This window comes from Physeter macrocephalus, chromosome 1 (assembly GCF_002837175.3).
Source record: "Physeter macrocephalus isolate SW-GA chromosome 1, ASM283717v5, whole genome shotgun sequence".
Classification (NCBI taxonomy): domain Eukaryota; kingdom Metazoa; phylum Chordata; class Mammalia; order Artiodactyla; family Physeteridae; genus Physeter; species Physeter macrocephalus.
This window is the reverse complement of record NC_041214.2, coordinates 31,185,416-31,197,869: the sequence shown is the minus strand read 5'-3', so window position 1 is coordinate 31,197,869 and position 12,454 is coordinate 31,185,416. Positions and strand designations below refer to the sequence as shown.

At 35.9% G+C, this 12,454-nt stretch overlaps 1 protein-coding gene across 4 annotated transcripts in view; it reads left to right on the top strand.

The window, feature by feature from the left end:
• NCK1 (NCK adaptor protein 1) overlaps positions 1 to 12,454 on the top strand; it is an 86,285-nt gene that overhangs the window by 51,296 nt on the left and 22,535 nt on the right. For all 4 annotated transcript variants that reach the window (XM_024131815.1, XM_055087936.1, XM_055087908.1 and 1 more), the window contains one exon: positions 11,637 to 11,880. In XM_024131815.1, coding sequence (XP_023987583.1) covers positions 11,655 to 11,880 — 226 coding nt within the window. In that variant the 5' untranslated portion in view covers positions 11,637 to 11,654. The remainder of the gene's footprint in view (positions 1 to 11,636; positions 11,881 to 12,454) is intronic.

Below are 12,454 nucleotides of genomic sequence, written 5' to 3'. Positions count from 1 at the left end.
AAAAAGAATCCACCTGCCAATGCAGGGGACATGGGTTTGAGCCTTGGTCTGGGAAGATCCCACATGCCGTGGAGCAACTTAGCCTGTGCGCCACAATTACTGAGCCTGCGCTCTAGAGCCCACGAGCCACAACTTCTGAGCCCACGTGCCACAACTACTGAAGCCTGCATGCCTAGAGCCCATGCTCCGCAACAATAGAGGCCACCGCAATGAGGATCCTGCGCACTGCAACTAGAGAAAGCCTGCATGCAGCAACGAAGACCCAACGCAGCCAAAAATAAATAAGTAAATAAATAAATTTATAAAAAATAAATAAAAACAAAAGGTGAGTGGATAAACAAAAAAAAATAAAGTACTTAGGCCAATGGGTTTTAATATTTAAAACAGTATGGAAAAGTTCATTGATAAAGTTTTAAATTCCACATTAGAAACTAGTATTTAAGAAACTCTACTGCTTGTCAAGTTTTGGTGTAGTACCAAAAAAAAAATCCACAGTTACCTGAAAAGACTTAAAATACTCTTCCCCTTTTCCAACCATACATTTGTGTGAGACCAGGTTTTCTTTTCAGCCAAAATGATGTTGTAATACATTAAATGCAGAAACAGATATGCGAATCCACCTGTCTTCTATTAAGTCAGACATTTAAAAGATTTGCAAAAATGTAAAATAATTTTATTGTTTTACTTAATGTTTTGTTTTAGAAAATATAATTTTCATAAAAATATGTTAAAATGTATTGGATTAAATGTGATTATATTTAATTGAATTGAAGATATCCTAACATTTTCTCACTTTTAATTCCTAATGTGGTAAATATTGATAGATAGACCCAACATAAACAAAAAAGCTTTTCAGTTTTTAAGTATGTAAAGGGGTTTTGAAACCAAATAGTTTGAGAATTGCTGATTTACTAGGTAATTGGTTTCCATGTATTTATAACATGTGTATTCCTCTTCTGTTCCTTAATAGTCAGCAGTAATCAAAAATACATGAACTCTGGGGGGAGTGAAAAGAACATGCATTTGACTCCCAGTTTCAACCACTTATTTTCCAAGGTTGAAGAGCCATTTAACTTCTTAGTATACTGTATTATACTTGTAAAGTGAGGATAATGCTTTAAATGATTGTTGTGAGGGAAATGCTAGGATATACCTGAATTACAGACATTTAGTAAACGTTCCTTGGTATAGAGTTACATATTTTTAGCAACTGTTAGCCTTCGTGACGGTGTAAAAACCTCTCATCTTAAGCCAGTAGGTGTTCTCCAACTTAGTCTGTTGATGCCTTTCCAATAAGAAAGAATGGTGTAATTTATGAAGATCCCTAGAACAGTAAATTTCATGTTGTCTGTCTTTAGTGACATGTTGAAATGATTTGAGTTCTTTAATTCCAACTTGGTTCTGTTCTTGTGGTAACCAGATCAGAAAAGGCCAGAAGTATGATCAGCGAGTGTGTGTAGGTCCAGTTTGGGAATGAGATTGGAAGTGAATTTGAAAAACAAACTGAGATCAGGAAATAAGCCCAGGAGAAAAAGGCAAGCAGGATGACAGTACTATAAAGTGGGACTGATGTCAAGTCTGAGGTCCATGATGTTCATAGTATCAGAGGAGGGCAGGTAGTCAGTGAGGATCAAAATAGGTAGTTCAGATTTTATAAAGGAAATCCAACACTTGATATCAGGGAGGAAATGGACACTGGTTGATGAGGCTCCTGGGTTCAGGTGCTAGGTACAAGGACAGAGAGACAAAAGGATAGGAATCTGATTCCTGGAAGAAGAGTGGGGTCAAGAGCATCCCAGTGCAAATATTGTTAGTGTAGTTGGAAACATGGAGCTGAAGCTTCTGTAGGAGAGTATGGAATATTAATTGACAACCTTTACAGCCAGGCCTCTGGGCTGAATCAAAGTGCAGTGGAGTCACTTCATATTTAATTTCTGTTTTTTGAACTAAGCTTTTAGTCTCTAACCAAAAGAGAGCAAGAGAGAAATGGCTATTAAAATAGTGCAAATGTTACTACCCATAATTCTACTCTGAGCATCTGTTCCAGGGTAAGCATGAAATGGGAAGCATTTACTTTGTTTTCTCAGTTGACCTCAATTGCTGTCCCTCTTGTAGTGTTAACATGTTATTTTATTTTGTTACTTGTTTTTAAAGATGCACCGTTTCCCCTACTATCTGAACTCTAAGGTTAGCTCTTTTATCTGGTGCTTAACTGAGGAAATGGTCATCAAAGGAAAGCTGAATTATAAGTGGGGGGTTTTTTTTGTTTGTTTTTTTGTTTTCGTTTTAGATTCCAGTTGTTTAAATTCTGTGTAATTCTACTGTAAAGCAGATTTAGTTCTATGACAACTTACTACTCTTACATTTCTTTTTTTCTCTTACATGCCCCATGTTTCCTCACCCATACTTTGTGTTCTGGATGCCAGTTCCTATTAGCTAGCTTTCAGTTGTTTTTCTCTTTTTATAGTACATTTAAAAAAATCAAGTAATACGTACCTATTGAAAAATATTCAAACCACACATATCTATGGAATAGGGAATGAAAATCTTACCAGTCTTACCACTCACTGAGGCTACCACTGTGCAATTTGATGTGTATCCTCCCTCTGTGAACTTTTTAATGCATATACAAGCATATGTAGTAGGATGTTTTCAAAATACAGTCATGATAAGCATATTGTTTTGAATTTGCATTTTTGGCTTAATATTTCTTGGACATTTTACCATACCAGTATTTATAATTTAGGCACTCTTGGTGTACGTTTCACTCCTGATTTTTCACATAAGCAGTGCTGCAGCAAACATTTTTACATAAATGACTTTGGGTACTTGAATCATTTTTGTCCATGGTATGTAGATTGCTGGTTCAAAGAAATGTGCATTTACAATTTTGAGCTGTTCTTCAAAAATTTTCTTCTCAAAAAGTACGATAACCAAGTTAAAAAGATAATGACAAAATGGAAAAATTTCTACCAAAGACAAAGGACATATATTCCTACTATACAAAGAGCTTCTAAAAACTGAAAGAAGCCACACCATAGGAAAATGGTCAAAAGATAGGAACAAGTAATCCACACAGGAAAACAAATGCAAATGTCCTTTAAATTTTGGGAAAGGTGCTCAATCTCACTGTAATAGAGAAACACAAATAAAAACTGCTCTTGAAGTAGCATTTCTTATCTATCCAATTGGCAAAAATCCAAAAAATTGACAACATAGTTTCTTGGCAAGGCTGTGAGGAAATAATCACTCTCATATATTGTTGAGAATACAAAAAGATAAAGAGCCAATAGATAGGAAATTTGGCAGTATTCACAAAATTATATAAACCTTAAGCTTCATCTCAGCATTCTTCTGTGACTCGAACCCAGAGGCACAGAAAACAGGAAAACAAAGTGACATGTATATGAGACTGTTCATTGCAGCACTATTTAATACCAGAAGACAGGAAACAACCCATTGTCCATCAGTAAGGTATAGTTGAGGAAACTGTGATACTTGTATAATGATGAAGTACTATGGTAACGTAGGGCAGAAGTATAGTACAGTATAACAAACAGGGTATTAATGTTGATAGTCAAGATACAGAACATTTCCATTACCACAAGAATCCCTCTTGCTGCCCTTTTATAACCACTCATTTCCTTCCCACTCCCACCCTGTCCATAACCCCAGGAAGCCATTAATCTGCTCACCATTTCTATAATTTTGTCATTTCAAGAATGTCAGATAAATGGAATTATATAGTGTGTAACCTTTGGGATTGGCTCCCCCTGCCTCCCAATTCAGCATAATTCCCTGGAGATACATTCAGGTTATTGCATGTATTGATCATTTTTTCCTTTTTATTGCTAAGTAGTATTCCATGGTATGGATATACCACAGTTTGTTTAACCATTTGCCTGTTGAAGGACATCTTGGTGGTTTACATTTTTGACTTCTCAAATAAAGTTGCTGTAAACATTCATGTAAAAGTTTTTGCATGAATATAAATCTTCATGTCTCTGGGATAAAAGCCCAGGAATACAACTGCTCACTTGTATGGTGGTTGCATGTTAAGTTTTACAAGAAACTGCCAAACTTTTCCAGGGGTCTGTACCATTTAAAATTCTCATCAGCAAAGTACGAGTGATTCAGTTTCGACATATTCCTGTCAATATTTGGTATTGTTACTCTTCTGTTTTAGCCATTCTGATAGGTGTGTAGTAATGTCGCAGTGTGGTTTTAATTTGCATTTTCTCAGTAGCTAATGATGATGAGCATCTTTTCATGTGCATGTTTGCCATCTATACATCTTCAGTTAATGTCTCTTTATGTCTTTTGTTTGTTTTCTAATTGGAGTTGTTTTTCTACTGTTGAGTTTTTCCTTTTATGGATCTTACTTTCAGTGTCAAGTTTAAGAACTCTTTGCCTAGCTCTGTAGTCTGAAGATTTTATTCCGTATATTTTTCTAAAAGTTTCAAGTTTTATATTTAAGATTGTCATCCAGTTTGAGTTAGTGTTTGTATAACGTATGAGTTTAGGTTAATGTATATTTTTTTTGTTTGTCTATTTTGGTGTCCATTAGCTCTTGCAACATTTGTTGAGAAAGCTGTTTTTCCTCCATTGAATTATTTTTTGCACCTTTGTCAAAATTCAGTTGGGCATATTTGTGTGGCTCTATCTCTGGGTTTTCTGTTCTGTTCCATTGATATATGTGTCTATCCCTTTGCAAATAGATAAGTCTTGACTTACTGTAGCTACATGGTAAGTATTTCCCCACTTTATTCTAACTTTTAAAAATTGTTTTTTGCTATTCTAGTTATTTTGCCTTTCCATAAAAATTATAGAATATATATACAAAAGTTTTTGCTGGGCTTTTAATACAAATTACATCACCTGTATATCAGTTTGGAAAAAATTTGACACCTTTACTGTGTTGAATCTTCTAGTCCATACACACTTTTATTTAGATTTCTTTGATTTCTTTCATCTGCATTTGTAGTTTTCAACATATAGTCCTCTTGATGTTTTGTTAGATTAGCACTTCTTTCATTTTTTTTCCTTTTATTATAAATGGTATTGCTTTTAATTTTGGTGTCCATGTGTTCATTTCTAGTATATAGAAATACAGTTGCTTTTTGCAGGTTGATCTTGTGTCACACAAATTTGGATAGATTTTATTTTCATTTTCACTTCAGTGTAAATGAACTTTCCTTGAGACTTCTTTGACCTATGGATTATTTAGAAGTATGTTCCAAATATTTGGAGGTTTTTCTGTTATCTTTCTATTATTGATTTCTAGTTTGATCCTGTTGTAGTCAGAGAATACACTTTATAATTTCAGTTATTTTAAATTTGTTGAGGTTTATTTTATGGCCCAGGATATGGTCTATCTTGGTATTTGTTTAGGGGCACTTGAAAAGCATGTATATTTTGTTGTCGTTCATTGGAATATTATATAAATGTTGGTTAGATCCTGTTGGTTGAATGTGTTATTGATTTCTTTTACATCTTTGCCGATTGTCTGGCTGATGGGTAATAAAAGTCCTGGCTCCTTAGTTGGTCTTTACTTACACCACCAGGCAGAGATGTTGCGGTGCCGTTATAGCCTCTCAAGGGTAGAAAATCTAGGTTTCCTTCTTGGTCTTTGCTGGTATGGGTGGGGCCTGTTTTTCTGCAGTGTTTGACTGGAGTAGAGTTTTTATTGTCTAAAAGTTTTCTTTATTGCTAAGCTGTCCCTTTTTTGATCCATTGTCTGGAGAGCACTGGGTTTTGTTGTTTTTTCTGTGCCTGTTGGTGTGTTTAGCTTGCCAATCTTCATCTTCAAGTCTAGGATATACCAGGCAAAAAGAAAACCTAGGGGATTCACCACTAGTTGTTACTTGGGTCCTGAGTTTCCTAGCTGATTTGCCTTCTCTTTACCTTTCAGAGTTTTCTTTTGTTTGCTTCATATGTAATATCCAGGGTTTTTAGTTCTACTTAGCTGGAGAAAAAGAGAAAAGTACAACTGCTCTGTCTTCCTGGAAGTCAAGGTTGTCTGTCTAATTTACTTTTGTATATAGTGTGAGGTAGGACACTGTTTTTTCCCAAATAGATAGTTAGTAGTCCTAGTATCAGTTATTGAATAACTCATTCTTCTCCAATGATTTGAAATGTCACCCCTGCTATATATGAAATTCTCATATATTTGCATATTTAAAGACACATAGTAGAAGTTAGCTGACTTGCCTAATTAACTGACTAAACCCCTTTATTTCCATTATGAAACATATAACCTGATACCCTTGACATATTTCTACTCTCACCAATTGAGTTAAATCTGCTTACCAAGAATTAGAGGTGTTGTATCTTTCAGGTGTGCTTCTTACTATAATCTCGTATATTATATAAATTAACAGAAATAGTGCTGAAAGAAAATTGCTTTTGTGAAAACGAAGTTGATTGCTTTGGAAAGACTTATCAAAGAAGTCACTTAAAAAAATAACTTGCTTGTGAATTAGGCCTGGGTGAGACCACTGTAAATGTTTAGGGGGAAAATATATATAAAAATTAATTTTGTATTAAGTGGTTTGAAGTACTCCATCTGGGCTTCCCTGGTGGCGCAGTGGTTGAGAGTCCGCCTGCCGATGCAGGGGACACGGGTTCGTGCCCTGGTCCGGGAAGATCCCACGTGCCGCGCAGCGGCTGGGCCCGTGAGCCATGGCCGCTGAGCCTGCGCGTCCGGAGCCTGTGCTCCGCAACGGGAGAGGCCACAACAGTGAGAGGCCCGCGTACCACAAAAAAAAAAAAAAAAGAAAAAAGAAAAAAATGAAGTACTCCATCTATTTCAAAAAGACGTAAATTAGAAAAACTCATAGCTAGTATATTAGAGAAAAGGGCTTCTAAAGCCACCTGTATGTAGGTGTATCTGTTTCTGGACCTTAATCTATATTCTACTGGTCTATTTGATATTCTATACCAATATCATATTCTTTTAAATTGCCTTAATATTTTAGTGCATATCTGATAGAGTATGTTTGCCTATAGTGGGAATTTCAGCTGAAAAGAACAAAACCCAACTAAAACTGTCTTAACGTAATAAAGAAATACATTAGCTCAAGGAACTGGAGGTTTAGGGGGCAGTTTTTAGTACCTATTTTAGCAGCTCTGGCTCTATTTCCCAGAAGCTCTCCTTTCACTGGTTTGTCAGCTTCATTCTCCAGCTGGTGACAAGATGGCTGCAGGCCTCACATCTGTCCATGACAAAATACAGAGACAGTCTTTTACTACGTTTCTCAAGAGCCAGTCATCATTACCCTGAAGTTGCTAGCATAGTTTTCCTTGCATCCCATTGGCCTTAAGTGGGTTAATGTGGACAAAACTAGCAAGGGAGAGATTGTCATGATTGGCTTAGATGAGTTCTCAGTCCTGCATATACATTAGAATCACTTGGATGGCTTTTAAAAATAGTAATGCCTGAGTGACAATCCACACTGATTAGAATCTCTGAAGTAGGGGCCCAAGCTCCTGTATTTTTTTTAAAGCTCTGTAGGTGATTCTAATATGGAGGGAAAGGTTTCATTAACCCAAATACACCTTTGAAGCTAGAGTCATTCCCCCAAGTTGCATGGCTAAAATAATAATAATGAGGTGGCAACTATAAGGATAATTGGGATATTGTTAGGAAAAGAGGAAATGAATGGTGGATATACAACCTACCAACTATTATACCAACTCCTGTTGTTTTGTTTTTTTTAACCAACTCTTATCATTATACTCTTTTTTTTTTACCAAAATATTTGCCAGTTTTATAAAGTTTTCTTTTCTAGATAAATTTAAAAATCAGTTTGTCGGGCTTCCCAGGTGGCGCAGTGGTTGCGCGTCCGCCTGCCAATGCAGGGGAACCGGGTTCGCGCCCCGGTCTGGGAGGATCCCACATGCCGCGGAGCGGCTGGGCCCGTGGGCCATGGCCGCTGGGCCTGCGCGTCCGGAGCCTGTGCTCCGCAACGGGAGAGGCCACAGCAGAGGGAGGCGCGCATACCACCAAAAAAAAAAAAAAAAAAAAAAAAAATCAGTTTGTCAAGTTTCAGAATAAATTCCACTGGGACCTAGAATTAAATTTTATTAAATGTATAGGTTAATATGGGGGTGGGGGGACAGGTTTCCACAGGAAGGAGTCACAGTTGGTGCCCAAGTATCCCTGACAAAGTCTCTCTGCTTTTCAGTGTCGCAAAAAGTCTGTCACTTGTGATTTTTCACATCATGCACCAGTTATTATTTAGACTTGGTCGTAACGTTGTTTTTCTTTTTCAATTTGGCTGCGCCTGGTCTTAGTTGTAGCACGCCGGTTTTTTGTTGCGGCATGCGTGATCTTTAGTTGTGGCATGTGAACTTTTAGTTGAGGCATGTGGAATCTAGTTCGCTTACCAGGGATGGAACCTGGGCCCCCTGCATTGGGAGTGCAGAGTCTTAGCCACCGGAGCACCAGGGAAGTCCTGGTTGTAAGTTTTTATTTGCAAGTAATTTCAAACAGAAAAATTGCAAGACTACAAATTAAAGAATGCAAATTAATTTTTCTGGTTTCTCTGTGTTTGTCATTTCTTGAATACCACATCATTGTCTCTTTTTTTAACATTATTAATTTTGCTGCTGTATATACTTGAGTCATTATTTTAGAAGACTGTGTGGTAGGTTTTGAGACCTTGCAATAACCCCCCAAAAGTATCTACCTTGTAGATGTAAAAGTATCTACCTTGTAGATGTAAAAGTATCTACACGTGAATGCTAGGGCTTGTTGAATTCTAGATTAAAATGCATTTCCCTGAGTACATTGAAGAACTTGCTTCATCGTTGAGAAAACAGAATCAGTATTTTGGATATTCAACATGCAAAATCAGAAGCTGATTTTATTTGCTTGCTAAACTGGGATGGCTCTTTATGTAAAATAGTCTCTCTGAAGAAACCAGAGAGCTATTCTAGGTTCAGGAGTGGCTTAGGTTTTGTAACATTTCCTTTCTTTGTTCTAAAAGAGTTTGCATAAATTGGAATTATTTGTTCTTTGAATTTTAATAGAACTTGCCTGTGAAACCATCTGGCCCTGGTGTTTTCATTATGGGAAGACTTCTTAATGACTAATTCAATTTTATTACTTTTGTTATTTTAATTTTTCTATAAATTTGTACATTTAACTTTTTCTCAAGATTTATTGATAAAGTTTTTAATATTGCCATGTCTTTTGAACGTCTGTAGCATCTATAATTATGACTCCCTTTTTATTCCTGGTAATTTGGTGTGCCTTTTTTCATTTAAAAAAAATTTATTGAAGTATAGTTGATTTACAATGTGTTAATTTCTACTGTACAGCAAAGTGATTCAGTTATATGTATATATATGTTCTTTTTCATATTCTTGTCCATTATGGTTTATCACAGGATATTGAATACAGTTCCCTGTGCTATACAGTAAGACCTTGTTTATCCATGCTATATATAATAGTTTGCACCTGCTAATCCCAAACTCCAGTCCCTCCCACACCCCCTGCCCTTGGCAACCAAAATTCTGTCCTCTATGTCTGTGAGTCTGTTTTGTAGATAAGTTCATTTGTGTCATATATATTGTATTTGTCTTTCTCTTTCTGACTTACTTCACCTCCTATGATAATCTCTTGGTCCATCCATGTTGCTGCAAATGGCATTATTTCATTCTTTTTTATGGCTGAGTAGTATTCCATTGTATATATATATATATACCACATCTTCTTTATCCATTCCTCTGTTGATGGACATTTAGGTTGTTCCATGTCTTGGCTATTGTAAATAGTGCTGCAATGAGCAGTGGGGGTACATGTATCTTTTCAAATTATAGTTTTGTCTGGATATATGCCCAGGAGTGGAATTGCAGGATCATATGGCAACTCTATTTTTAGTTTTTTTGAGGGACCTCCATACTAGTTTTCATAGTGGCTGCAGCAGTTTACATCCGCACCAACAGTATAAGAGGGTTTCCTTTTCTCCACACTCTTTCTAGCATTTGTTATTTGTAGACATTTTAATGATTGCCATTCTGACCAGTGTGAGGTGGTACCTCATTGTAGCTTTGATTTGCATATCTTTAATAGTTAGCAGTGTTGAGCATCTTTTCATGTGCCTGTTGGCCATCTATATGTCTTCTTTGGAGAAATGTCTGTTTAGGTCTTCTGCCCATTTTTTGATTGGGTTGTTTTGTTTTTTTGTTATTGAGTTGTATGAGCTGGTTGTATATTTTGAAAATTAAGCCCTTGTCGGTCACATCATTTGCAAATATTTTCTCCCAGTCCATAGTTTGTCTTTTCATTTTGTTTGTGGTTTCCTTTGCTGTACAAAAGCTTTTAAGTTTGTTTAGGCCCTGTTTGTTTATATTTGCTTTTATTTATGTTGCCTTGGTACGATTTATGTCAGAGAATGTCTTGCGTATATTCTCTTCTCAGAGTTTTATGGTGTCATGTCTTATATTTAAGTCTTTAGCCGTTTTAAGTTTATTTTTGTGTATGGTGTGAGGGTGTGTTCTAACTTCATTGATTTACATGTGGCTGTCCAGCTTTCCCAATACCACTTGCTGAAGAGACTGTCTTTTCTCCGTTGTATTTTCTTGCCTCTTTTGTTGAAGATTAATTGACCATAGGTATGTGGGTTTATTTCTGGGCTCTCTTTTCCTTTTTTCATTGATTAGTCTTGCCAGACTCTGTCCATTTTTTAGTCATGACAAAGAACTACCTTTTGTTTTGTTGAGCCTTTCTTCTATATCTTTGTTTTCTGTTTCATTAAATTCTGCTTTTATTTGTATTATTTCCTTTTATCTACTCTTCTTTATGTTCTTCTTTTCTAACTGAAGACAGGTGATCAGTTCATTAATTTATTTTTAACTTTTCTTATTTTTCTGATGTAAGTATTTACAACTACGAATCTCTTTTTTATATACTCCTTTTGCTGCATCCCACAAAGTTAGCTATATTCTTTAATTTTACTTTTAAGTATTTTCCAAATTCTATCATGATTTCTTCTTTGACTCATGAGTTTTTAGAAGTTTCTAAATATTAATATAAAAGGCTTTTGAAAAGCTGTCTTTTTATTATAATTGTCAGAGAATATGGTTGTAGGGTGCCAAGTACATGAAAAATGTAGACTTTTTTATGGCCTAGCATTGATCGATTTTTGTATATGTTCTGTTTATAGTCTTCTGTTTGGAAGTTATATTTGTATATGTTTATTACATCAGACTTAGTGGTTATGATATCAGTTCTTCTTTAGCCTTACTAATTTTTTGTCTCCTTAATTTATTGCTGAGATAAACATGTTAAAAGTTGTCCTCTATGACAATGGATTTGTCAGTTTTTCCTTGTGGTTCTATTTTGGAGCTATATTAATAGGTACATATAAGTTTAGCTGTTATATATATTGAATAAAACCTTTTATCATGATGTAGTTAATTTCCTTATCACTACTAATAGTTTTGCCTTAAAGTTATTAATGTAGCTACACCAGTTTTGTATTGATTAGTATATGCCTGGTATTTTAATTTTTTTCATATTTTTATTTTCAATCATTTAGTGCTCTTTGGTTCTAGGTGTGTTTCTTTGGAAAAGCATGTAGACTACTACTAGTTAAACCTTGTGTAAAATATTTTCTGTGTGGTTACAGTGCAGAAGCTGCTGAAAAATGGCAGAAGAAGTGGTGGTAGTAGCCAAATTTGATTATGTGGCCCAACAAGAACAAGAGCTGGACATCAAGAAGAATGAGAGATTGTGGCTTCTGGATGATTCTAAGTCCTGGTGGCGAGTTCGAAATTCCATGAATAAAACGGGTTTTGTGCCTTCTAACTACGTGGAAAGGAAAAACAGTGCTCGGAAAGCATCGATTGTAAAAAACCTAAAGGATACGTTAGGTAAGTTATTTTTGTATTAAAACAAGAATGACAATACTTTCTTTTAAATGAATGCTAGAGCTTGGTTCTTTGTACTGAATATTGGCAGCAGTGGGCAGAATCGACTAGAACATCCCAGGGCTAGGATTTCAGCTAGACAAGGTAAATTTAGCTCATAGCAGGGGTATTCAAGTCAGGTGTGTTCAAGGAGACCAGTGAAGGTCAGTTTCTGTAAATCTAGCTGGTGGATCTGGCCAGACTTCAAGAGTCAAGCCAGAGTGATGCTGACAGTGGAACTTAACTCTGATCTTCTGTCAAGGGCTCCTTGAACCATGAGTGCCTGTTGGAATTTGGACAGATTCTACATCTAATTGAGATAGGGATAAAATGAGTGAGATGCAGAATATCCTCCTTGTCATCAAGGCAGCTTATTTTACAGGATTGCTTCATTGCTTCATTTTACATCTAATGGCTTATATTTTGAACTGTGCTTTTAAAAACAAACCATTTTATTCTTTTTTTTGTTTGTTTTTTGTTTTTTGTTTTTTTTTTTTTTTTTTTGTGGTATGCGGGCCTCCCTCCGCTGTGGCCTCTC